Below are 24,333 nucleotides of genomic sequence, written 5' to 3' on the forward strand. Positions count from 1 at the left end.
GCACAGAGCCCAATGTGGGGCTCAAACTCGTGAATCATGAGATCATGACCAGAGCCAAAGTTGGACGCTTAACCCACTGAGCCACCCAGGCTCCCCTCATCACTGATTTTCTACAAACTGAGAGTGCATTTCAGCATTCAGTTAGTTACCATATTTAGTATATCTCCGTACAGCACTATTACACTATACTCTTTGTGTGGTTGGGATGTAAGTTTTTCCTCTCTTTTCAGATATCTCCCATTGCACCTAGCAACTAGTGCTTTCACATATTTCATGAATTAAGTGGCCAATAAATGTTGAGGGCAATTCATGTGGGCCTGTAGTCCTCTTTTGTCACTGGGTGGCAGTATATATGCACTGTGGAGGCCTTCACTGATGGGAAATTGAAGTCTTAAAAGATGCATGGGAGTTGGCCCACACAGGTTTGGGGGGCTGATTGTGCACATCTCATCCCAACTCTGTATTCAAGGGCATCATGTTGGCAGCTTATGATTGGCCATAATGGAGGTATTTACACCACAGAAATGGGCAAATGCTACAAATCAGGGGTTTCTCTCTGGGAACTGGTTGTTAAATATTTACCAACACATAAGTGCTTGTAATAGATTTAAACAGTATCCATATATTGTGTCAATTCCAGTTTTAATACATTCAATGCAAAAATTAAGTAGCCACTTATGACCTAAGCTGTATTACAGCCTACAGAAGATTTACAATAAATATCGGGACATTAAATAAATCTGTGATAAGCCTGCTATTGCATAGACTTAACTCTTTCAGAGGCTGTGAAAAAATAAAAAGGTAGCTAGAAGTGTCCATGGAAAAGCAGCTTAAAGTTTTCATGTATTTTTTTCATGTATTTATTCTGCTTATGATTATGGTTTAATGGAGAGCACAACACACATATCTAATTCTTCTAATGTCAGCATTCCTGTTCTCTCTTTATGACAGGAGAAACTATTATACCATAACACTCTAGAAATTGAAGTATGTCCCATTTTTATTGTATTTCTCAGTTGATTAATTATTTGTGTACCTGTTTTGTGTTTGGCCTTCCACTTCCTGTCCCTCCCCATTTTGATAATAAGGTTCATAAGGGCAGGAGTTATATCTCCATCTTCTTCATATCATATCCTCAGCACCTAGTTCAGTCTAGTACTGTCCTTGGTGCATAATAGATGCACAGTTTGCTAACAGTTGAGCCAAGGAACATCTGCAAACAAATGTCATGCCTCTCATTTCACACCAGTTAAGGGGATAAGATCGAATGTTGTGTCTAAAGTCCCAGTAATATGAACGACATTCCAAAAATACAAATATATCTCAAATTGTGAAAGGTCAAGGGCAATGCCACATGCTGACTCTGCCTATTACCATGGGTTTGTTGGGTAATGTCAGTAGGTAGAATCATGATAACCTTGAAATGCTTCACTTACCTGAGGTTGAGAGGGGCTGGCAGTGAAGTGAAAGGCAACATTTGTCCTGAGAAATGTAAGTGGGAGAAAGAAAAGGGGGAAAAGTGAGAGAAAAGCTAAGTTAGCAAGCAAAAAATATTTATGTAAAAGAAAACCACCCTAAACTAGATGCAAGGAGAGCCTTACTCTTTGTGAAAGGAATTCTAGTTCTGTCAAACTGACCAAATAAACTGCATGGGGACTTGGTTTCAACTCTCAAGAATGATCAAACTGGGGAGGGATCAATTTTATGTCTCTATATACCCATGATGTCATGCCTATGGAAATAATTACTTTGTTTGGCCTGAATTTTGGGGAACCTGAGCCTGAACTTCTTCTGGGGCCCTTCCCAGCTTCATCCCTTGGTGCTCTCTAACAAGTCTTTCTCCCCACTGCTAGTTTTCCTTTTCAAAAAGTAAAACAGTTTTAAAAACCTTATTAAAGATTCCTTTATAAAGGACATGTCAAGACATTTAACAAGAGGTTTATAATTGGAGGTGTTGTTTAGAAGTCATAAAACTTGAGCACTGTTTCTAAATTTAATGACCAACGATTTTAGGCTGTTGGCAGACTGGGCTCAGAATTTAACAATGGGTGCAATGTGTATGTATTTACTCTCAACAGATATATCAGTGTCAAGGATTCATTCTGCTGAAGCACAGTGGAAAACTTGTGGCTCTAAGTCAGCTAACGAAGCCAAATCTAGTTGTGTGTTTGATCCTGAGATTCCACAACCAGAGTCAGGACCCTGGTGCCGTGCGTGGCTGGGTAGTGTTGTGTCATCTGCTATTACCAGGGCAACATGGGGCCTTCAATTCTGTTCGTTGCCAGGTCAGGGGAAGGAAAACGACACTGATTTTCTTGGCTAGCAACAGACAGCATGAGATTTCCAGATGCAACCAGTATTCTTTGGCCAGGAATTTCTTTTTTATACTCTGAAAGTGTGGGCATTGATATGATTTTTTCCCCTTGTCCTTTATGTTTTCTTTACCAGTATAATCACATACAAACTTCCAAAACATTGTTTTCTTTAAGACTATCACATTTAAGTCCTCTCTTTCTCATAGAGTCAACAGTGTGTGTAAAATAAACATCGTGTCTGTTGCAGATGAAACATTTTGCTTCCTTCCCCATGGGCCCTGTCAGAGGCTGAGGGAGGTTGAAATCACCAAGAGTCGTTAACCAACAGAACAAAGCTAACTGAGACTCTCATATACCTCTAGAGAAAGAGGTATAAACATTTCAACTTATTTGTTTAAAAAAATTCAACACAGGAAACAAAGGTTTATTTGATAAATAAAAACTAAAAGCTGACTTTGTTCCCCTGTTTTGGTTAGTTTAAGGGAGGAGGGAAGAGAAAGAGACCAGATGGTGTCAAGAGAGGTGGGTGTGCAAATAAGGGAGGCAGGAAAAGAAGAGGAAGAGAGAGGCCCATGGAGAAGGTAGAAGAGAGAGGAGAGATACATACAAGAGAAGAAGAAAAAAACAGAAGAAAAAAGAAAGGGGGTTTGGAAGAAAGGGTAGGTGGGAAGACAGGCAGGGACAAAAGCTAAGTAGTTTTTGAGGTGGGTACCAGAGAGGACTGTGAGATACACGACATCTTCTTCATCTTAGGATAGCCAGCCCCTGGCACAGAGCCCAGTGGGCGTGCAAAACCCCCACTTTGTTTGTTGAAGGAAATTATGCCCTATTATTCATTTGGACTATGGACTTCAGAATATCATTCCCTGTTATCTCCTTACTGCCATCTGTTATGAACTCCCTTCGCTCACCCCAACCCTTCCACCCACCTTCTGGTCATGTGTAACCCTCCACCTCATCGCTCTGGTCTAAGTAGAAGTACAAACTCTGAATGGATGTGCTATATCCTATCCTTTCTTCCCTCCTCTGGGACTCTGCTTCTACAAAATTCAACAGTCCTATAAATTTTATACACTCTTGGTTTATAAATATACTAAAATCTCAACCACTTTCAAAATAAATAGTAAACAAAAACGCCCCAACAAAATGCCTCCCTTTTTCCTATATTTTGCTCCTTTGATGTCATTTATATTCTCCCTCTCCTTCACAAACTAGCTTCTTAAAATAGTATTCCGCTCTCATCCCTCATTTGTTTTTTCCTCTCCCCACTGCCATCAGGATTCTTTTCCCACCATCCCCCTGAAGTTGCCTTTGCTGAGGGTAAGTCGCCTCCTAATTGCTAAAGCCAGTGACTTCGTCCTTAACTTTCTTTACCTCTCTGTGACATTTGACTCTGACGACCACTCCCTCTGCCTTGAAACTTTCCTCCCTTGGGCTATGTGACACCTGCTTTCCTTGGGTTTTCTCTCACACATTTGGCTATGCCTACTCAGCTTCTTGTGATAGTTCTGTTTCTCAGACGACCCCTTACATAAGTACGTTCCCCACAGTCCCATTCTTGACCTTCTCATTTTCCTTAGCCACGTACATTATATATCTATACAATATATAATGGCAATTAAATATTATATATTACATATTATATTTAATACTTTGTCATTAATATAATAGTAAACATTATATTTAATTACTATATATTAAATGTATATTCAGTTGCCACAAAATCCATACAAATGTCAGTGAATCTTGGGTTTCCATGTCCAGCCCAGGGCTATCACGTGAACTCCAGTCATGGAGGAGTAATTATTTGCTGGGCTTCTGCACATGGCTATCCCTCAAACATTCAAACTGCACGTAATCAAAATGGAATGTGCTGTAATTTCCCTGTTCCTGAGCCACTAGGTCTCTTTGGTAGGAAACCTCACCAGACTTCTGACATCATTGCTGGAGTCATCTTGGACTCCCTTTTTATTGACTTCCACATTTGATTCATCACCAAGTCTTACTCTTAGTGTAAATATAACCTGGATGCACCTGACCCACTTGAAGCACTATCTTTGCCCAATATAGCATTCACTAAGAAAACAATTGGAAAAGTAACGGAAATCATTACTGTGGTCTACCCTCAAATACTTAAGGGTGATAACCTAGTGTGACACATGACCAAATGGTCTAAAAGCCTCTTCACTTACCTATTTTCTCAAAAAAATCTACCACTTTTCACAGCTTGGTAGCTGAACTATCTCACTCAAAACTCTCTCAACACAGACTCAAATCCTTGATTAGAAGACTGGAGGAGGGTCAAAGGCTGCAGGTACTCATATAGGACTATATATTTTTTATTCTGCCACATGTATTTTTTGAATTTGTGAATTATCCTTATGTATATTACTTAACCCCTTTTCTCCCTGACAACTTTATTGCTGCTATAACACATTCAGTCCCTAATCATTGTTTATTCTTCTCTACTCAAATAACTTTTCATTTGTCTATATGTCTCTGCCCTCTCCTCTCTCCAGTTCATCTTCCACGTGACTACTAAATTCATCTCTAAAAATCAAATTTGTTTATCTTATTCCGTTGCTTGAAATCCTTTAGTGGCGCCTGTAACCTGAAAGGTGAAGTCCAAACTCCCTGGTTAAGCATAGAAGATCTCAAAATCAAGGATTGGGTACTGCTACCCGTGTCTCCACCCTGTCTCCTCTTAATTCCACTTCAGGCACCGTGGACCTGCCTCCTTGAAGCACTTCTACTCAGGATGCTCTCTGTAAGCCAGACCTTACTTCTGAGCATCATGCTGCTGTGTATCCAACACCCTGCCAAGCATCTGTACATCACGTTCAACATGTCCCAGAGTGAACTTATCCTCTCTTCCTTCCTTCCTCAACATTCTCATTTTCCCTTAGTGACCTTTTATGGGGTAGCAGGCCACCCTTGACTCTCCCATTTCCCTTACTCCTCATACCCCATCAAGTTTTGTCAATGTCACCTCTAAATTCTTCCATTCATCTCATTATTATCTTGCCTGCTGCATCCTCCTTCAATTTTCTGCATCCAGTTTCATCCCCTTCAAATCCTCCACGCAACCATTCCGACTTAGACAACTGCCAGAATTTCTTCACGCTCCTTCTGAGCTCTGCCCAGCCCATGATCAGGTGCCTGCCTGCTCCAACAGCCTCCTGCTCCTCCCTGTCTGCAACATGAGTGAGGGATAGTTGGATGGCAGGGAATAATGCTTTAAGACAGAATTTTATTTTTAAGACTCAATTGAAATAAATGCTTCATGGAATTGAGAAATATATTTAGGGCAACATAAACAGTGGGAGGACAGCTTTAAACACAAAGTAGAAATAGCATATTATAGTGGCAATTGCTCAGAGCTGGGAGTCAGAAGTAGCATCTAGTCCTGATTTTATCCTTTCCTAGCTGTGTGTTTGGATTAGTCACTTAACCTCTCTGGGCACCAGTTTGCTCATCTGTAAAAATGAGGTGAGTGGATTCAATTTCAAAAGGTCCTTTCATTGTTAAAATATATGCTTCTAGAAAAAAATCCTGAAACATGGTTCATATACCTTCTAGTGTGCCACTCAAAAACTTGCAACAATGAGGTGAGTGGATTCAATTTCAAAAGGTCCTTTCATTGTTAAAATATATGCTTCTAGAAAAAAATCCTGAAACATGGTTCATATACCTTCTAGTGTGCCACTCAAAAACTTGCAACAGAAACTGCCATGTTGGGAATTTTTGAGTTGATTTTTCAGCATCTCTCCCAACACCTAGACTTCAGATCTCACCACAGTCCCCAGCTCCTGCTTGTTATCATCATCCTCTGGATTTCTGAGTCACCAGCAAAGTTGGTGTGGGACAAACCAGAGCCAAGGAAAAAGAGACAAACATATTTCAGTAACCATCTCTTCTCAGACTTATCTTATTCTCATAAAAATCCTAGTAACCATACAGTTTGAAATGCTCTGAATGTCTGGTTGCTGAGGTCATCACATGATAAGAGGTGGAAGCAGAAAACAACACGGAGGAACAGATTTGCAGTTCCAGCAGCATGCATATCATTCATTAACACTTGCGCAGACCTGTGACCTTATGATTTCAGTTTCACAGAATTCAGTTCTCCAAAGGGTCTAATTAGCCTCACAGGAAAACCAGCCCTAGAATTCAAGTACACTGCCACCAGATGACAGTCACAGGTCGAAGACACAGAACCAATCAGTAAATGCGATGCTTCTCTGAAGTTCAAACTGTACTCTGTTCAAGTAATGTGCGACAACCTCCTTCAAACGTATCACCGTGAATTCCCACATTGTTTAATATCATAAATAGTTAAGTATTAAAATCATTAAATGTAAGCACCATATTTAGAAATTGCTTAGAGGTAGTGGTTCTTAACTCTGGCTACACATTAGAATCACCAGGGGAACTTTAAAATTATATATACTAATGCTCAAACCTCCCTCCTAGAAACTCTGACTTAGTTGATCTGGGTGGATTTTGTCTATCAGAGAAACCTTTTCTGTCTTTTTTGGGGGGAGGGTGGGAGTGAGAGTTTTTTGCTCTTGAAATTACCATGTCACTTTTTTCTACACCAAAATTAATGGAGGGACTTGGAAAAAATGCTGTGACTACTCCTCCATCCTTCTAACCATTCACTCCTCCATCTGTCCATCCATTGCTATGGGCACACATTGTCAAGAGCTGCACAGAAGACCAAGGTAAATATCCGATTCCTATTAGCAACTCTACTGGCTATCGACTTCTTTATAAACTGCCTTAGAAAAGTTAAGGTGAGATTTATAATAGAACAAAACATTCTGATTACAAAAATAAACTGCAGAGTATTATATACTATTTGTAAATATTCTGGCTTAAAAAAATTAATCTTTTTATTGAAGCATAAAAAACATATGAAAAAAGCACAAGTCATAAGTATGTATCTGAACGAATCCTCACCAGGTAAACAACCATATACTTCCTCTTTCCTCTTCAAAGTTACCACTATCCTGACTTCCAATATTACAGAATAGTTTTGCCTGTTTTTAAACTTCATATAAATGGAACGAAACAGTATGTATTCCCTTTGTCTGGTGTCTTTTGCTTAACATTGTGTTTGTGAGAGTTATCCATGTTGCTAGGTATAGCAATGGTTTGTTCATTTTTATTGTTGTAGAGTATTCCCTGGGATGAATAGGACAATTATATATTTAGGAGTTGGGTTTATAATAAGTAGGTGTGAAATTGCATTGTCAGTCTTCACAAATTATAGAAATTGGTACGTGTAGGGAAATCTCCTTATAGTTTTAATTTGGTAGCTGATAAGGTTGGGTTTTAGGACCATTTGGATACCTTCTTTGGTAAAGTGTCTGTTAAGCTCTCTTGCTTATTTTTTTTCCAATGGGCTTGCTTTATTATATTTTAAAAAACAGGTATAAAAACAATACTAGTCATTTCAAATAATTGACTTGTGATTTGGTTGGTTCTGTCCACTGTTGATTTGTTCTCTATTTCATTGTTTTATGCTCTTATTTTATTACTTTCCTTTACTTTCTTTGAGTTTTATTTTCTAACTTCTTGAAATGGACACTTACCACACTGATTTTCAGCCATTCTTTTTTCTTAACATATACATTTGAAGCTATACATTTGCCTCTAAGCAGTGCTTAGCTGCATCCCAGAAGTTTGGATATGTCATATTTTCATTATCATTTTTTTCTAAATATTTTCTAATTTTTATGGTAATTACTCTTTGACTCATAATTTATTTAGAAGTAAGCTACTTAGTTTCCAAACATTTGGAGACTTTTATAGATATCATCTTGTAGGTGATTTCTACCTCAATTCCATATACAGGATTTCAGTTCTTTTAAATATATCTATCAAGACATGCATTAGAGCTTGGCAACTAGTAAATGTTGCATGTGCACCTGAAAAGGTTAGGCTTTCTATCATTTTGAGATACAGTTTCCTAAATACATTAATTTGTTCAAGCTTGTTGTTCATATTCACTTGCTCTTTATATCTTAAAGGGCTAGATAGCAAATACATTAGGCTTCCAGGCCATAATGCCTCCAAACCAACTACTCACCTTTGTCATTGTAGTATGAAAGCAGCCAGAGACAATATGTAAATGAATGGGTGCAGCTATGTTCCTGTAAAACTCTAGTTACAAAACCCAGTGGCCAGTCTGTGGGCCATAGATTGCCAATGCCTGTTCTATCTAATTATGTTTTGGTCTATTTATTCTATTATCTATAGAGAAATCTCTGCAATTGCAAATTAGTCCAATTATTTTCATTCTGAAATTTTTGTTTGTATATTATGAAGTCATGTTAGCAGGTGCATATAAATTTAAAATTGATTCTTTTAGAAATATGAACTGTCCCTCTATCTTCAGTAATGCTTCTTGCATTAAGGAATATCTTGTAAATATGATATACTACAAATATGATATATACAAATATGATAAATATGGTATATACAAATTTATTTAACCAAACTTTCTCTTGGTTAGTATTAGTATATTTCTTTTATTATCCTTTTATTTATGTTTATATATTCTTTTATTTAAGGTTGTACTCTTGTAAGCAACACATAGTTTCCTTTTTTTTTTTTTTCTAAATCTCACTGACATTCTTAGTCTTTTTCTTGGCATATTTGAGTCTGTTTATATTATATATATTTTTTTCATTGGGTAAATGTAAACATTGATTCAATTCCTGAGACTCTTCACTCTCTGTTTCAAAGTTCTAGTGAGAAGTCTAGGTCACAGGATTTTTTTTTTCTCCAGTATAGTTTCTGCCCCTGAGATCTCCTCATTTTTTTCTCAGAAAACATATTGTTCCAGTGAAGCTGAGTCTGGCCCTATGGGCACACAGGCTTGCACACACCTGGGTGCCAGTCTCCATCTTCAGCGGTACCCAAACTCATCAGTTCCAAGATTCTTCCCTGTAAGAAGCCAGAACCACAGAAGGGTGGGTGATAATGGGGGGGAGCAGCCAAGAGCTTACCTGTTTTTTTCTTATTGATTTGTAGAAGTTCTTTATATATCCTGCTATGAACCCTTTACAGTTATGTGTCTTTTAGTCTATGATTTATCTTTTTGTTCTCTTAGTGAAACATTTTGATGAGTAAAATTCTAATTTTAATATAACAAATTTAACAATATTTTCTTTTAAAATTTATTTAAAACAGAGAAGAGGAAGTGGTCTGAACCCTTGAGAAGCCTTAGTCTTAGAAGAGAATGAGGCAGAAAATCCCTGAACTTTCTGGCCTTATGAAGGAATGATCTTAGTCTTTCTGTTTAAGTATTCACACAGATTTATGCAATATTTTACAAAAGGTACCCTTGGAAGAGAACAGATCCCTTGGAGATAATTCCCCCAATTGACTTTATTATATGTATGTCTAAGATGAACAGTTTGAGATGGTGAATCCCAACTGATTTTGGTTTCAAAGGATGGTAGTGCAAGGAGAAGGAGGAAATTACCATGAGTTTTTGCACAAAGCACAAAGCCACATAGCATTATTTTCTACCTGTACACATCCCTACCAGTAAAGACAAGAAAAATAGGTTAAGGTATTCCTTAGAATAAAATCCTTCAGGAGAGTGGCACTGATGCATAATGCAAAAGTACCTGGTCACCAGGGCCTCTTTCTTGGACTACAGACAGACGGGGTCCTCACAGACCCCTGAGAACAGATACACCTAGGATGTCAAGCACCGTTCCCCTCTGCACCAGTCTCTACTGCTTCCCTGTTGCACAGATTATGGCCCTGCTGCCCAGCTGTGAGTAGGTGAGTTCAGAAGGTTCTCAGACAAGACGCCAAGTGAATAATTTCCTTCTTGAGTGCTGACTTGGAAAGTGGATTGAGCATGCCCAAGCACAGCAGCAGCAGACAAATGGATAGAGAAAGGCCACAATAAGTCCTGCTTACTGTAGCTGGAAGTGCTGGATCTTGGTAACCAACAGTTTGTACTGGGCCCCCAGGGGTGCCATGGAGGCTACATCTACAAATATCAGTTGCTCCAGAGGTCCTGTTTCATTGGTTGCTTCGGAGGGACATAAGGTGCGGCTCACTTCCTGGTAGTTGTAACTCCTCTGGTATCTGTAGCAGCCAATAGAAGGAAAAACCAGCAAAAACAAGAGAAAGAGACTCAGTGAACATGCAGGGAAAAAAGCCGATCTTATTTCATTTCTCTCCAAATTTGTTTTTGAGTCCTTATGTTTTGAATTTCAGACTGGACCTATTGATAGTGATTTAGAACTAGTGTCTTTGGCATAGCTTGTGTGATGTGATAACAGGGATTTGAGTACTTCTCAGTGCTGGCCAGTTCAATTCACTCATGTCTACATTATACTCAATGATCTTCCTAATTCAAGGAGGAAAATATACCACATTTTGAAGGGGAAACTTTCCTGGTAAAACAACCAGTTGATTTCATATTTCTACTCAAGCTTTCACTGAATGGAACATAAAAAAAAGCGCCCCAGAGCCCAAGTCAAGGCTGTGAGAGTGACTATTTTGATTCTCAAATTACTCAGCCACTAAAAATGATTTAACACCATACTATGTACATATGTCTGAATGTCTTCTGGTTTTTTTCTTAGTAGTGCTATATAGTACCTTACATAGTTTCTCTGCAAAAATATAAACTTCCTGAAGGCAGGGATTTTGTTTTTCTTCCCCCCACCTCCCACTGCTGTATTCTTAGCTCTAGAACTTAGTAGTGCTTAATAAATACTATGGAATGAAGAATGCATACTCTGTGGGCATTCTGAAGAATGGAGGAGGTGTTACTCATTTACGTTGACTGATGAGCCTAACCCTATCCTTAGTGGATAATCCACTGACCCAGAGCTATAGAATATTCTGGATATAATCAAAATGCTAAAAGTTCTTCCAGGTGCTACAAATCTAGGCAGAGTGTTTATCTGAATTCTAAGAGGATGGAAGTTGAACATGCTCGAAACGGTCAGGCTATGTGCATGATCATTATTTGCCCTTAGCAATCAATGTCAGCATTCCAAAAGCCTGATTTGTCTTTACTAGGGAAAATACCAATTAAGGTCTAAATCACTGAAAGAAACCAAATGTGAAATTGTCCAGGAGAAGATCCACTTACAGTCCTTGGAAGAGCAGAGGAACCTGCCAGGACAGCACCGCTTTTTGCTGGCGAACCACAACGAGGACTGGGTAGTCGAGGTTCTCGGAGGAACTGTTCACATATACCCGCACAGCATTCACCTGGGAGCCAGGGCAGAGAGGGGGATAAAGTAAATCACACACACACACACACACACACACACACACACACACACACACACACAGCATATGCATCATAGCTGCTACCTGACATCATCTTGGGTGAAACCAGATTCTGGAAGCTTCAAATGGCAGGCTGAATATTTTGAATTGGGCAGTCAATACAAGGTTTTGGGAATAAGTCCACAAGAGAAAAAGAAATGGAATATAAACACTACAGATTCAAATACCTTAAAAAAAAAAAAGACCTACAAGCTCCTCAATTGCTGACAAACTTTAATTTTGTTTTTGGAAAATCATTCTGTGCTTTAATCCAAAATGTTATTGCCACGTTTTATTCAAGCCTAGCAGATGGCCTGATGCTCCCCTAGCAACAGATACCATAGGGGCTGAGAATTCTTCTCTTTGCCCTGCTCCGAGGCATAAATCAATCCCTTAGACAAAATGCTTTTCTACATCAGCAGCTCCATGGTTCCTTCTGAATACACATTTCAACCCAAGGATTTAACACTATCAATGCTGTTTTAAAGACAGAAAATTGAACTGTGGCCCTCGATCTAGATAGTTTTGGTGTTTTCCTTCTGTTTTTATAATACCATAGGCTAAATGGAAAGAACAAAATAGAAAAAAGACAAGGTAAGAAAGAAAAAGTAAAACCTGATCTTTCACATGAGACTCCCCCCACCACCCCAATGTTGTATGAAAGCCTTAGTGTTCGCTTGAAAGCTTCTTTATTGGGAAGAAGAAATGAAACAAGAAAATCTTCATTTAAACCCTGAAGAACTATACATACTGAAAACAGAAATTGGGGGGCACCTGGGTGGCTCAGCTGGTTTAGTGCCAGACTCTCAGTTTTGGCTCAGGTCATGATCTCACAGTTCGTGACATGGAGCCTTGAACTGGGCTCTGTGCTGACTGCAGAGTCTGCTTGGCATTCTCTCCCTCTTCCTCTTTGCCTCTTCCCTTCCCATGCACACTCTCTCTCTCAAAATAAATAAATCAACTTGAAAAAAAATCAAAGTTGAGGGGAAGCAGAACCACATGGATATCATATGCTATTCTTTGGTTCTCTTATATCATTCTTCATTAAACCACTTTGCTATTTTAATGTTGAAACAGTCCAAGAGTAATTAATTTGATAAGAAGCACTTGCTCATGAAGGGAACATTTCCTTGTGCCTAAACTCTACATGTTTCCATGGAAGTTATGTGCAGCCGATAAATGCCAACACCCTACCTCTAGTGCAGACCTCCTTCCTAAGTTCTGGATGTTCCATAGGCACCCCAATCTCAACCTGTCAGAAATGGAATCTATCATTCTCTTCATCTTTAATTTCCTCGAAATTTCTTTGCTTCTTGAACGGCCTCAGCATGCAGCCATTTCATCTAATGACAACCATTCGATGAGAGTCATCCTTGATTCCTACTTCTTTAGCTTTTCTCAGTCAATAGGTCATCAAGTTTTATTGCTTCTACTTCCTTCACTATGTCCATATCCAGACTCTCCCCGCTACAATGATGCTGTCATAGTTCTCATACTTTATCTCCTCATCAACAGTACCTTAGCTAGTCTTATCCCCAGGACTCTGCCCCCTCAGATGTCAATTCCATCTTGGCATCCTCCTATATGAAAAGGCCTTTAGTGGCTCTGGGAATTTTCTGATTTACCCCAACACCTGGATGTGCAATTGGCATCTTTTTTTTTTAAAGTTTATTTATTTTGAAAGAGAGCGCACATGTGAATGTGCATTCAGTCAGGGGAGGGGCAGAGAGAGGGAGAGAGAGAATCCCAAGCAGGCTCCACACTGTCAGGGCAGAGCCCGACCCAGGGCTTGATCTCATGAACCGTGAGCTCATGACCTGAGCCAAAATCTAGAGTTGGATGCTTAACCAAATGAGCCACCCAGATGCCATGCAACTGACATCTTAAATGAGGCGATGGGCAGCCTTGTGGGACTGAGCCCTTAACCTCTGAGATCTGATGCTGAAACCAGCTAGACCTGAACTGAACTGCAGGACACCCAGCTGGTGTCACAGTGTTACTTGATGTGTGGAAGATCTACCCATTTGGTATCAGAAGTGTTGAGTAGAAGAAAATGGAAGTGAGTTTTCCCTATAGACAACAACAAAGCATTTTTTTTCATGTAGTCAATTATTATTTTTTTCTTGGACATTTCTTCCATCACTTTCAAAATTGAGCTATAATTCACACACCACACAGCCCACTCTTAAGGTGTACAATTCAGTATTCACAGAATTATACAACCATCACCACTATTTACTTCCAGAAATTGCATCACTCCAAAGAGAAGCCCTGTACTCATGGCAATGACTCCTCACTCCCTCTTTCCCTAATCCCTGGTAACTATTAAACTGATTTTTGTCTCTATGAATTTACCTATTCTGGACTTATGGAATATTATATGCTCTTTTGTATTTGGCTTATTTCACATAGCATGATGTTCTCAATGTTCTTCCATGTTGTAGCATGCATCAATGCTTCATTTCTTTTATTGCTAAGTGATATTCCATTGTATGCATATCCCACATTTTTTAAATATATTTTTTAGTTTATGGACATTTTGGTTGTCACCTTTTGGCTGTTTCGGTTGTTACAAACAATGCTGCTATGAACATTTATATACACGTTTTTGTATGAATATGTTTTTAATTCTTTTGAGTGTATATCTAGGAGTAGAATTGTTACATGACATGGTAACTCTATGTTTTACTTTTTGAGGAGCTGCCAAAATGTTTTCCAAAGAGATTCATCATTTTACATTCTAGCAATTTACATTACTGGTAATATATAAGTGTTTCAATTTCTCCACATCCTTGCCAACACTTGTTACTATCTTCTTGCCTATAACTCTCCTAGTAGGTGTGAGTACCTCCTTGTAAACCACATGGTATTTTAACTGTTTACCTGCCTATCTTTTTTTTTTTTTTTTGGTGCAAAAAGATGGTTTTATTAAAGCATGGGAACAGGACTGGGCACTGCACTGGGGTTTTGAAGACTAGTTATATACTATAGAGTTGGGGGAAGTAAAGGCAAAAGGGAGGTCTCCAAAAGGACTTTCATATGCTAAAGAGTACTCCTAAGATACTGGACACCTTGCTATTTTCCAACTAAGGATGTTTTCTCTTTAGTAAGGCATTAACATTAAGACAGGAGGGAGTTCCTGGAGAAATGTTATACTTTGTGTTTGTCTCAAGTATTCGTCAATGGGATGCAGGTTATAAGGAAATTTAATGTTATTTAAATTTTATTCTTGCCTTTGTTCCCCACATCATATGGAGGGGAGGATGATACTAGGGGCTCCAGGAAACAGAGTATATAGGTTTCTGGAGACTAGGCTGTTGATAAGATTGCCTTTCTCTTGTAATTTACTAAGACATATTGTAAACTGATGGAGACTCCAGTCCTGCATGACAGTGATCTCTATCAGTTAATCATTTGTTTTCCCCTTTCCTTTGTTCTTGGGCAGCCAGGAGTGCCTGAGGAATGTCATACATATCCCACCCGGGGGCTGGGGGAGGGTGTTGCTTGTGCTTTGCCCTCATCTTACCTTATGATCCCTCATCCTATCCCCCCTGAACAATTTTGACGCTTAAATCTTTAAAGTTGCTGGAGGCAGAAGGTCTCATCTTCTGTAATTTCTTCCTGCTGAATGGGGGCATAAAGATGTCCCTAGCTATGGGTCAACATTAGCCAGTCTGGGAATGTATAGGGGAGTTTCGATAGGTGATAGGCAGAGGCAGCTGAATACATCCTGCACTCTTTTAGGAAGGTGCAAACTTTATGTTTGGTATCCCTAGTGTTGACAGAATGAATTAGCTCAGAAGCAAGCTCACTTTTGTGGTGCATAATACGAACACTCACCAGCATTATGCATGCAGCACATGATTTAAAAGCACACTTTTAGGCGGCTTAAATCTACAGCAGTCAGAACTGAGGTACAACCTAAAGAAAGCTGTGGACTAGACAAGCTTCATCTTTAGCCTGTCTGCTCCCTTTTCTGGACCTAGAAATGCAGCCTCCTCTTCCCTTCTTAGGTACTTAGTACCAGAAGGGATTTCCCTCCATTGTTTTTTCACACTTTAAGACAGTGATTCTTAAATTTTAGCTTGCTTTTTTGGCATTCAAATCCCTCAAGCCCACCCCTATAAATTTCTGATTCAGCAGATCAAGAATAGAACTTAAAAGTATGCATCTTAAGCATGTTGTGAGATTCTGATCACATGACTTGGAGCCTACACTTTGGGAAGTACTGTTCCAACGAAACCATTTAGTGGATGACCACATTTGTCAGCAACTTGCCAACTGCCCATTATTATGAGATGCACAATCCTGAGACCACCAAATGTCACTAGCATGTCTGGAAGCTGGTGTCGTCTGGGGCTAAAACTGGGTTGGAAGGAAGGAAGTCTGTAGGGAGAACAGATGTATCACCACCATGGTTACCCCATTCACTGCTCATTGCCACACCCTAATTTTATCCTTGTCTGGCTCTTGTAATTCACTTACTTTTGTATTATTTAATAATGATCTTACTAATTATAATAAAAACAAACTCAGAGATACTGACATAATAAATTGCAGAAAAATATATTAGAGTAGGAGATCAAACTGGGCAGTTTTTTTTTGAGACAAATAAATAACGCATTGCCCCCAGGAAGGGATAAAGAGTCCTGTTGAAATTTTGCTTTGCTTTTTAAGAGGCTAACACACAACTGAGAAGATTGGATTATATTTGTAGCAGTGAAATAAGCCATGTAAAGGCAAAAGTGAATGAAGGACAGTGTTGACCATGTATAATGGATCATGGCACCTTGTAACAGACCATTCTTAAGAGCCAAGATTTTCCCTCCTATTGCTTTTTTTTTTCTGTTGTCATGAGCACCTAGCAGTGCTCCCCCCTTGCCCATGGGGCCTATGTTCCAAGACCTGCAGTGAATGCCGAAAACTGCAGATAGTACCAAACCCTATTATAGCATCTTTTTCCCACACATACACACTTATGATAAAGTTTATACATTAGGCACAGTAAGAGATTGATAACAATACCTAATAATAAAATAGAATATAACAATAATTGTAATAAAAGTTACATGAATATGGTCTCTCTGTGACTCAAAATATCCTACTCTACTGTACACACCCTTCTTGTGATGATGTAAGAGGATAAAATTCTCACATGATGAGATTACTTGACACGAATGACATAGGCATCATGACATAGTATTAGGTTACTGTGGACCTTCTGACCATATGTCAGAAGGAGAATTATCTGCTTCTGGACTGTGGTTGACCATGGGTAACCAAAATTGTGGAAAGTGAAACCACAGATAAGGGGGGGGGGTACTGTATGTATGTGTATATATATATATACACACACACACACAGTATATATATATACTGTATATGCATATATACAGTATATATATACAGTATATATATATATTATTTTCTTTCTATTTTTTTTAAAATTTTTTTTAACGTTTTATTTATTTTTGAGACAAGAAGAGACAGAGTATGAACAGGGGAGGGTCAGAGAGAGGGAGACACAGAATCTGAAACAGGCTCCAGGCTCTGAGCTGTCAGCACAGAGCCCGAAGCGGGGCTCAAACTCATGGATGGCGAGATCATGACCTGAGCCGAAGTCGGCCGCTTAACCGACTGAGCCACCCAGGCGCCCCTCTTTCTATGTTTTTTACAAGTAAGGGGTTGTGTTATAGCTAAGGGAGAAAAATTATTTAAGTATTCTCATTACTGATATTATATAGATCACAATTATGAAAGATCTTAAAGCTTTGAGACTCCCAATTTAATCTTTTGGAACATGTCAATAGGGGAAAGTTCAAAATTATAAGTAATATAATTCTGTTGCATAAAGAGGATGAAAATGAGTTTAATTTAAAATCTGGTTTGGTTTTGCTAAATTAATGAGGCTGTAGGCTCTATTAGTTGGAACATCAGATTATAAATCAGAGATTATTGGTTTCCATTATTAAGCATGGCCCTGTTTTCCTGTGTGATCTTGAAAAACAGAGTCTACTTATAAAATAGCTAAAATAGAATTTGCTTTTCCTAATGTGTGTTGTTTTAGTAACTGTGTTATTTTCAGAAGGTGTATATCTTGGGAGTGTTTAGGTTCTTTGATCTTTCCTTCCTTCCCTCCTTCTTTCCACCATTTCCTGCTACCCTTCCACGATCTCTCCAACATTCATCAAACATCCCCTGAGTTAAGAGCACTGGGATATGAAGTGGGCATACTAAAGGCAATCTTTTTTTTTTTTAATGTTTATTTATTTTTGAGACAGAGAGAGACAGAGCATGAATGGGGGAGGGTCAGAGAGGGGGAGACACAGAATCTGAAGCAGTTACCTTTTTTTTTTAATGCTTATTTTTTTTTTTTTATTTTGAGAGAGCGAGCAGGGGAGGTGCACTGGGAAGAGGAGAGAGAGAATCCCAAGCAGACTCCACACTGTCAGCACAGAGTCTGATGCGGGGCTTGAACCCAAGAAACATGAGATCATGACCTGAGCTGAAACCAGGAGTCAGATGTTTAACCGACTGAGCCAGCCAGGTGTACCTTGAAAACAATAATCTTAAATTTGGTGCTTATCACTTCTGTGTATGTATATTTTACTACAGATGGATGATAGGTAGATGGATAGGTAGATAGACAGATAGAAAGAAAGGTTTTGCTTGTTTACAAAGTTTATGTAAATGAGATCACACAGTATGTATTCTTCAGCAACCTGCTCTTTCTCTCAATTGATATTCTTCAGAGTGACCCATACTGGTCCATATCATAGTTTATTCATTTCATTCTTGTTCATAATTCCTTGTGCTTATGTAAGAGGGTTCTTCTTGGGTATAAACTTAGTGGAAATGCTGGCATGTAATATGAACCCATATTCAGCTTTAGCAGAGATTGCCAACTTGCCCTCTGAAGTGATTGTACTAAATAACATTTTCATAAGTGATATGCAAGAGTTCCTGTTTCTCTGCATCCTTGAAAATGTGTATCATACTTTTGAGGCTTTACCTTTCTGTGAGTGTAGAGGGCTAAACATCTTTACACATATTCTTTGGTCATTCTTCACCTCTGCAGTTGCTCTTCATATATATCCTTTACCTATTTTTCTGTTGGGTTGTTCTGTTTTTCTGTGAGTTCTATATGTTCATACTCCTGATGTTTTGTCTGTTATATATGTACCAATAACATCTCCTATTCTATAGCTCATTTCTTTCCTTCATTCATGGTATTTATAGTTTCTTGATTTCACAGTGAAACAATAGGAGAAACCTATATCCATAGCGGTGCTCAATGGAGTCAGGGATTCAAAATGGTGATAATACCATGATCTGACCAAGCACTGTGTGCAGACTGGGATGCAAGAAGCTTGGGTTCCAGTCATGATTCTTCCATAGCTGAGTATCCCTGGGGAAGTCACACCACCTCTATGTTTTGGGCTCCTCATCTGTAAATAGTATCTTGGGACTAGATCATCTTCTTGAGCACCTTCCCAGATACAATAAATTTCTCTAATGAGTCAAGGTCATGTGCACAGGCAGGCAATGACAGGACCTATGTGGACAAGTCCAACTTAACTACAGTTGGGGGAATGACCAACCAGCTTCTGTGCTGTATTGCCTGACTCCCCCACACAGATAGCCACTTTGATCCTTGTGTGCCCACAGTACCTGCTTACATTGCTACCACAACATCACATTATGCTGTTGGTGATAACATCATTTGTCTCTCTGACTAGATCATGAACTCCTCAAGGACAAGATTATCTTTAGGGGCACCTGGGTGGCTCAGTTGGTTAGGAGTCTGACTTCGGCTCACGTCATGATCTCATAGTCTGTGAGTTCGAGCCCCACGTTGGGCTCTGTGCTGACAGTTCGGAGCCTGGAGCCTGCTTCAGATTCTGTGTCTCCCTCTCTCTCTGCCCCTCCCCCACACATGCTCTGTCTCTCTCTGCCTCTCAAAAATAAGAAAACTAATAAAAATAAAATAAAAGGTAATTGTTTTCAAAAGCTTTGAAGGAGCTGAGACTTTATTTACCCCCATTGCCACAGTTTCATTGATACTATGGAAGACAGACTTCTGGGTTAGGGACAAAGGACTTTATTCCTCTTGTCACAGCAAGCAGCATGAACATCAGCACATTTGCAACAGTTCCTCTTGCCATCAAGTACCACTAAGGTGATGTGAATGGGCCCAGATTGCTGCCCATATATGGGTAGGCTGCACAACAGAAGAGGAACTGTGAGCTTAGGGAATGCATATCTTTTATAATGGGCAGCAAACCTGCCTCACCTTTGCTCCAGAGACTGACACTCTATCTTCTGAGGCTGTTTGCTATACAAATATTCTTGAGACAATAGTATAGAAAAAAATTCAGTCAGTGTCTCCCTGTAAGATGTGCAGAAATCAAGAGACCCATGAAGAACTGTCTCCCCAAAATGATTACTCTGGGGGATGAAGGACATCTGAGGACAGTCTAGAATCTAGCTACTTTAGGGTGGGGACAAATAGAGAATTCTAATTGTCTTTTTGTTTCTAAAAAATTTTTTTTTACATTTATTTATTTCTGAGAGACAGAGATAGAGCATGAGTGAGGGAGGGCAGAGAGAGAGAGAGAGAGAGAGAGAGAGAGACAGGGAGACACAGAATCCGAAGCAGGCTCCAGGATCTGAGCTGTCAGCACAGAGCCAGACACAGGGCTTGAACCCACGAACTGTGAGATCATGACCTGAGCATGAAGTCATATGCTTAACTGACTGAGCCACCCAAGCGCCCCTTGTTTTTTTTTTTTTTGTTGTTTCTTAAGCTGAGTTGTGGTCACACAGGTGTTGCGTTATTTTCTATACTTGTTTACATATCTAAAATATTTCATTGTAATAATAAAAAGGAAGCCATGATGTTTTACCCATTTCTGAGGGACAGCCCTCAGTTTATGTAGTCTCTTTGTTGTTCAGGGATGCAGCAAACACTCAGTTACCAACACACTCTTGTTGCTCTTCTGCCTTATTTTGTTATAGTCTATCCTTATTTTAGTGCTGGACCTGCTTATGCTAACTTCACTGATTTCTCTCTCTCTCTCTCCCTCTGTCTCTCTCCCTCTCTCTCTCAGCTAGCTGCAGAACTTTGCATTGTCTTTGCTCTAAATAACACAGCTCATTTCCCCACTGCTTTACCCTGGAAAAGAAATATGGTCAGGGCCATATTGCCCTAATGAAGCTAGCACTGCCCTAAACGGTAAGCTGCCTGACCTAGATTCTGTACCAGGCATATGAATTTCCTAGGTCTGCTATAACAAAGTACCACAAATTGGGTGGCTTGAAACAACAGGAAGGAGGTGGCCTGGAGTCTGGAGGCCAGGAGTCTGAAATCAAGATGTCAGCCAGGCCACATTACCTCTGAAACTCTGGAGAGAATCCCTTCTTGACTCTTTGTACCTTTTGCTGGTGGACATCAATCCTTAGTACTCCTTGGCTGGCAGCTACATCACCATAGTGTCTACCTGTTGTCACATGGTGCTTTTGTTACAGAACCAGGCTGGAACGCTGGTGGAAAAACCAAGCAGCACTCGGAGATCTTGGTGGATTGGAGATTTATTTAACATTGGCAGGCTCAGAGGAGACCATTTCCTCCAAAGATCTGAGCACCAAATTCAAGCGGGAAGGGTAATTTATAGCTGTCAGCCTCCATATATTGGGGGGGGGGGGGGTTCATGCACATGGCAAACAGGGCAAGAAGAACCCGGAAGAGGGGTTTCTAAGGAGCTTGTTTTAGTCCCATCGGCCATCTTTGGCACATTACTTTATTCATTTCTCCAACATTCCCCTCTTTGATGCCTTTTAAAAAACTTTCAGTAGGCATCACCTTTCAGTTTTACAGGTTGTACTCTCAGAAGGCTATGATACGTGCTGCAGTTTGGCGAGCAACAGTGTTTTCAATAAAATGTACCGGGGTATTTAGTATGCAGGAGACAATGGTCACAAGTAAAATTATGGAAAGGAGAGGCCCTGCCAGGGCAGAGAGCCAGGATGCCCAGTCTGTGAGATCCCATCCTCTCCATTGACTGATACTTTCCTGTTGTCTATGTTGAATTCTTTCCTTGAGTTCTTTAACCTTGGTCTTGACTATTCCTGACTGGCTTATGAAATAGCAACATTCCTCCCCCAGAAAGATACAAGTCCCTCCTTTTTCTGAAGTGAGGAGATCGAGGGCTTGCCTATTTTGGAGGGACACTGCTGCCAGGGAGTTTATTTGGCTTTGTCAGGTTACCAGGGAGTCTGCCATCCGTTCCACGTCCAGCTTGTTGGTGCAGTCTCTCTCAGTCCAACAGCAAGAAGCAAGATCAGGGCTATGACACCAGTAAGGGGCAAGGGCTGGCAGAGTTGCATCCGAACCCCTGGGCTCAGTCCACACGTTGATCCCTCAAGCTTCTGCCGTGCACAGGCCAGCCAGCTTCTGGGGTGTGGCTGGAGCAGGGCTGGAGATCTCAGGGTCCAGTGTCTTTTTGAGGGTCAGTTTAAGCGGGTTGATTGGATCTGGATCACTTCTCCAGGTTGTGGATTCCCCTGAGTTGGCCTTCTTAACTCTGGAGTGATGGACCCATGGGGTGATACCCTGAAACTGAATCCTCTATTTGGTTGTACATCTGTAAAGTCCACCTCCAAGTCTTCGAAAGGGGTGGGTTTCTGGTAACTGTCAGATCAGGTTTAGGGAAGGTAGGTTTGCATATTTAGAGATCCATCCTGTTTTCCAGTTGTTTAAATAATCATATGCCCATGGGGTCTTATTATTATCCTCATAGAATAACAAGCATAGAAGATTGCCTATACATGAAATACTGTGACAATTTTTCTGCAGTTTACCTCAAGTTGTCTAGTTTAGGCAAACAGCAAACATTTAAAGACAATCACAAAGAATTTAATATCCATAATGGTGCATTGTTGAAACATAGTTTTTCTCTCTAAAAACCCCCCTTTCCAGAGATAGCCAAATTGAGACCAATGCATTTGTAGAACAAGTCCAGTCTTAACAAACCTGGCCTAATTATTTACATAAGCCCAGCAAGAATAGTGATTGATCATGAGGATCTTTTGAAGTTTGCTTTTCTGGAACCTGTCATAAGGAATCTCCAGGTTGAACTTTTAGTAGCTTCTCCAGGCCAGAAGCCAAGCCAAATACTCGCCATCAGACAGGCCTGCAATATCTGTAGAAATGGGCGAATTCCTCTTCATGAGGTCCCCAAGATATCCTGAGGTTCCTGCATCTGCCAGGAAGTGACCTTCTTTACTCACCTGGTGGGGCTGCTGGGAGCTCTGTAAGCAAGGTATCAGGCCAACATTTCCAAGGGTCTTTATGGCTCCATGTTTCATAAAGCCAACCTTAGTTCCTTAAAGTTGTCTGGTCATATCTGAGTCTATGAATGTCACTCTCAAATATGACCTTCCAGTCAAAGCCTTGGTAAAATAACCAGTATTTCCAATGGTGACCAGTTATAAGATGAACATATTCTTATTGAACTTATGCAAACAATTGTAATTGTCAGAAAGAAAGAATACTGAGAGAGTTTTTGAATTTCAGGGGAATTATGTAGAGAGAAAAGATGAATGCTTCAGTTTACAAATGAATACTCTATGACATTTTTGTATATCATAGATATCTTAAGAGAAAGTTTCCTTAATCTGTAAAAGGAAACATTAGAGAACCAGCAATATTTTTAACAAGAATCACAAAACTATAATCTTCCTCAGTTCATTTAATCACCATGTTCTTAATCCTTGTTCAATTAGAATGTAGCTTTTTAGTTCTGGAAATTCTTACCCATTTTAGTATTAATCTTAAAGATGTCAAATACCTGTATTTGTCCCCAAAGTCCTTTTTATAAATCTCCTTGAAGAAGAAACATGTTTTGGTGAGAGAATAAGAACAATTATAAATGACAAAATCTCAGAAATAGACATTGTTAAAGATCTGATGAAAGTTCATTATGATGCAACTGACAAAGAAATTCAGTTATTTCTGGGATGCATAACACTTCAAGTAATCAGAATATTAAGTGATGACCTTATACCAAAACATTAAAGCTTCAGGAACTGCATATATTTGGACAGTTACAGCATTTTTACCTGTGCAATACAACCTAAGGGTTACCATTGTATGGCAGTGCTTTTCCAAGTAACTTAGCATCCCAAATAAAAGGGCCCAATCGGTCAAAAAGACTTCACCTACCATTCAAATCCTGGGAAGTTTGTTAAAACCCCAGGATGTCATAAACACATCCTAAATAGGATTAGAGATCATTACAGATCTTAAAATTTTATTTACTCAACCAAGGTGGCAATAAAAGATCCCAAAGGTGAATGTATAGCATTATATAGTTGTTACCAAAACCTAGCTCCTTTAATATTGAGAAGTTTTGTCTAAGTAATCAAAGACCTGGTAGAAATGAAACCTAATACTTGGGCTTTCCCGGAAGACAAACCTTTGTTTGCATTGTCTTATCAAGAGCAGATCAACAGTCCAAGAAAACTTTGTAATTTGAGCACGGAGAAAAGCAGAATTTCAACCTTATACCAGTGTACTTGTAAAATTCCATTCATCTCAACCTTAGTCCATCCTGAGCACACACAAAATTCCTTTCCAAAGATTTCCCTTCATGAACCTTCTTTGCTTTGCCTTCAAACTTTGTCCCAAAGCCATTTCTCTCCA

General features: G+C 39.5%; 1 protein-coding gene across 4 annotated transcripts in view; it reads right to left on the reverse strand.

Moving 5' to 3' along the window:
- SIDT1 (SID1 transmembrane family member 1) overlaps positions 1–24,333 on the reverse strand; it is a 112,824-nt gene that overhangs the window by 59,182 nt on the left and 29,309 nt on the right. For all 4 annotated transcript variants that reach the window (XM_047875147.1, XM_047875146.1, XM_047875143.1 and 1 more), the window contains 3 exons: positions 11,449–11,570; positions 10,260–10,430; positions 1,437–1,482 (listed from right to left, as the gene is read on the reverse strand). In XM_047875147.1, the coding sequence (XP_047731103.1) occupies positions 1,437–1,482; positions 10,260–10,430; positions 11,449–11,570 (339 nt within the window). The remainder of the gene's footprint in view (positions 1–1,436; positions 1,483–10,259; positions 10,431–11,448; positions 11,571–24,333) is intronic.

This window comes from Prionailurus viverrinus, chromosome C2 (genome assembly GCF_022837055.1).
Source record: "Prionailurus viverrinus isolate Anna chromosome C2, UM_Priviv_1.0, whole genome shotgun sequence".
Taxonomy (NCBI): Eukaryota; Metazoa; Chordata; class Mammalia; order Carnivora; family Felidae; genus Prionailurus; species Prionailurus viverrinus.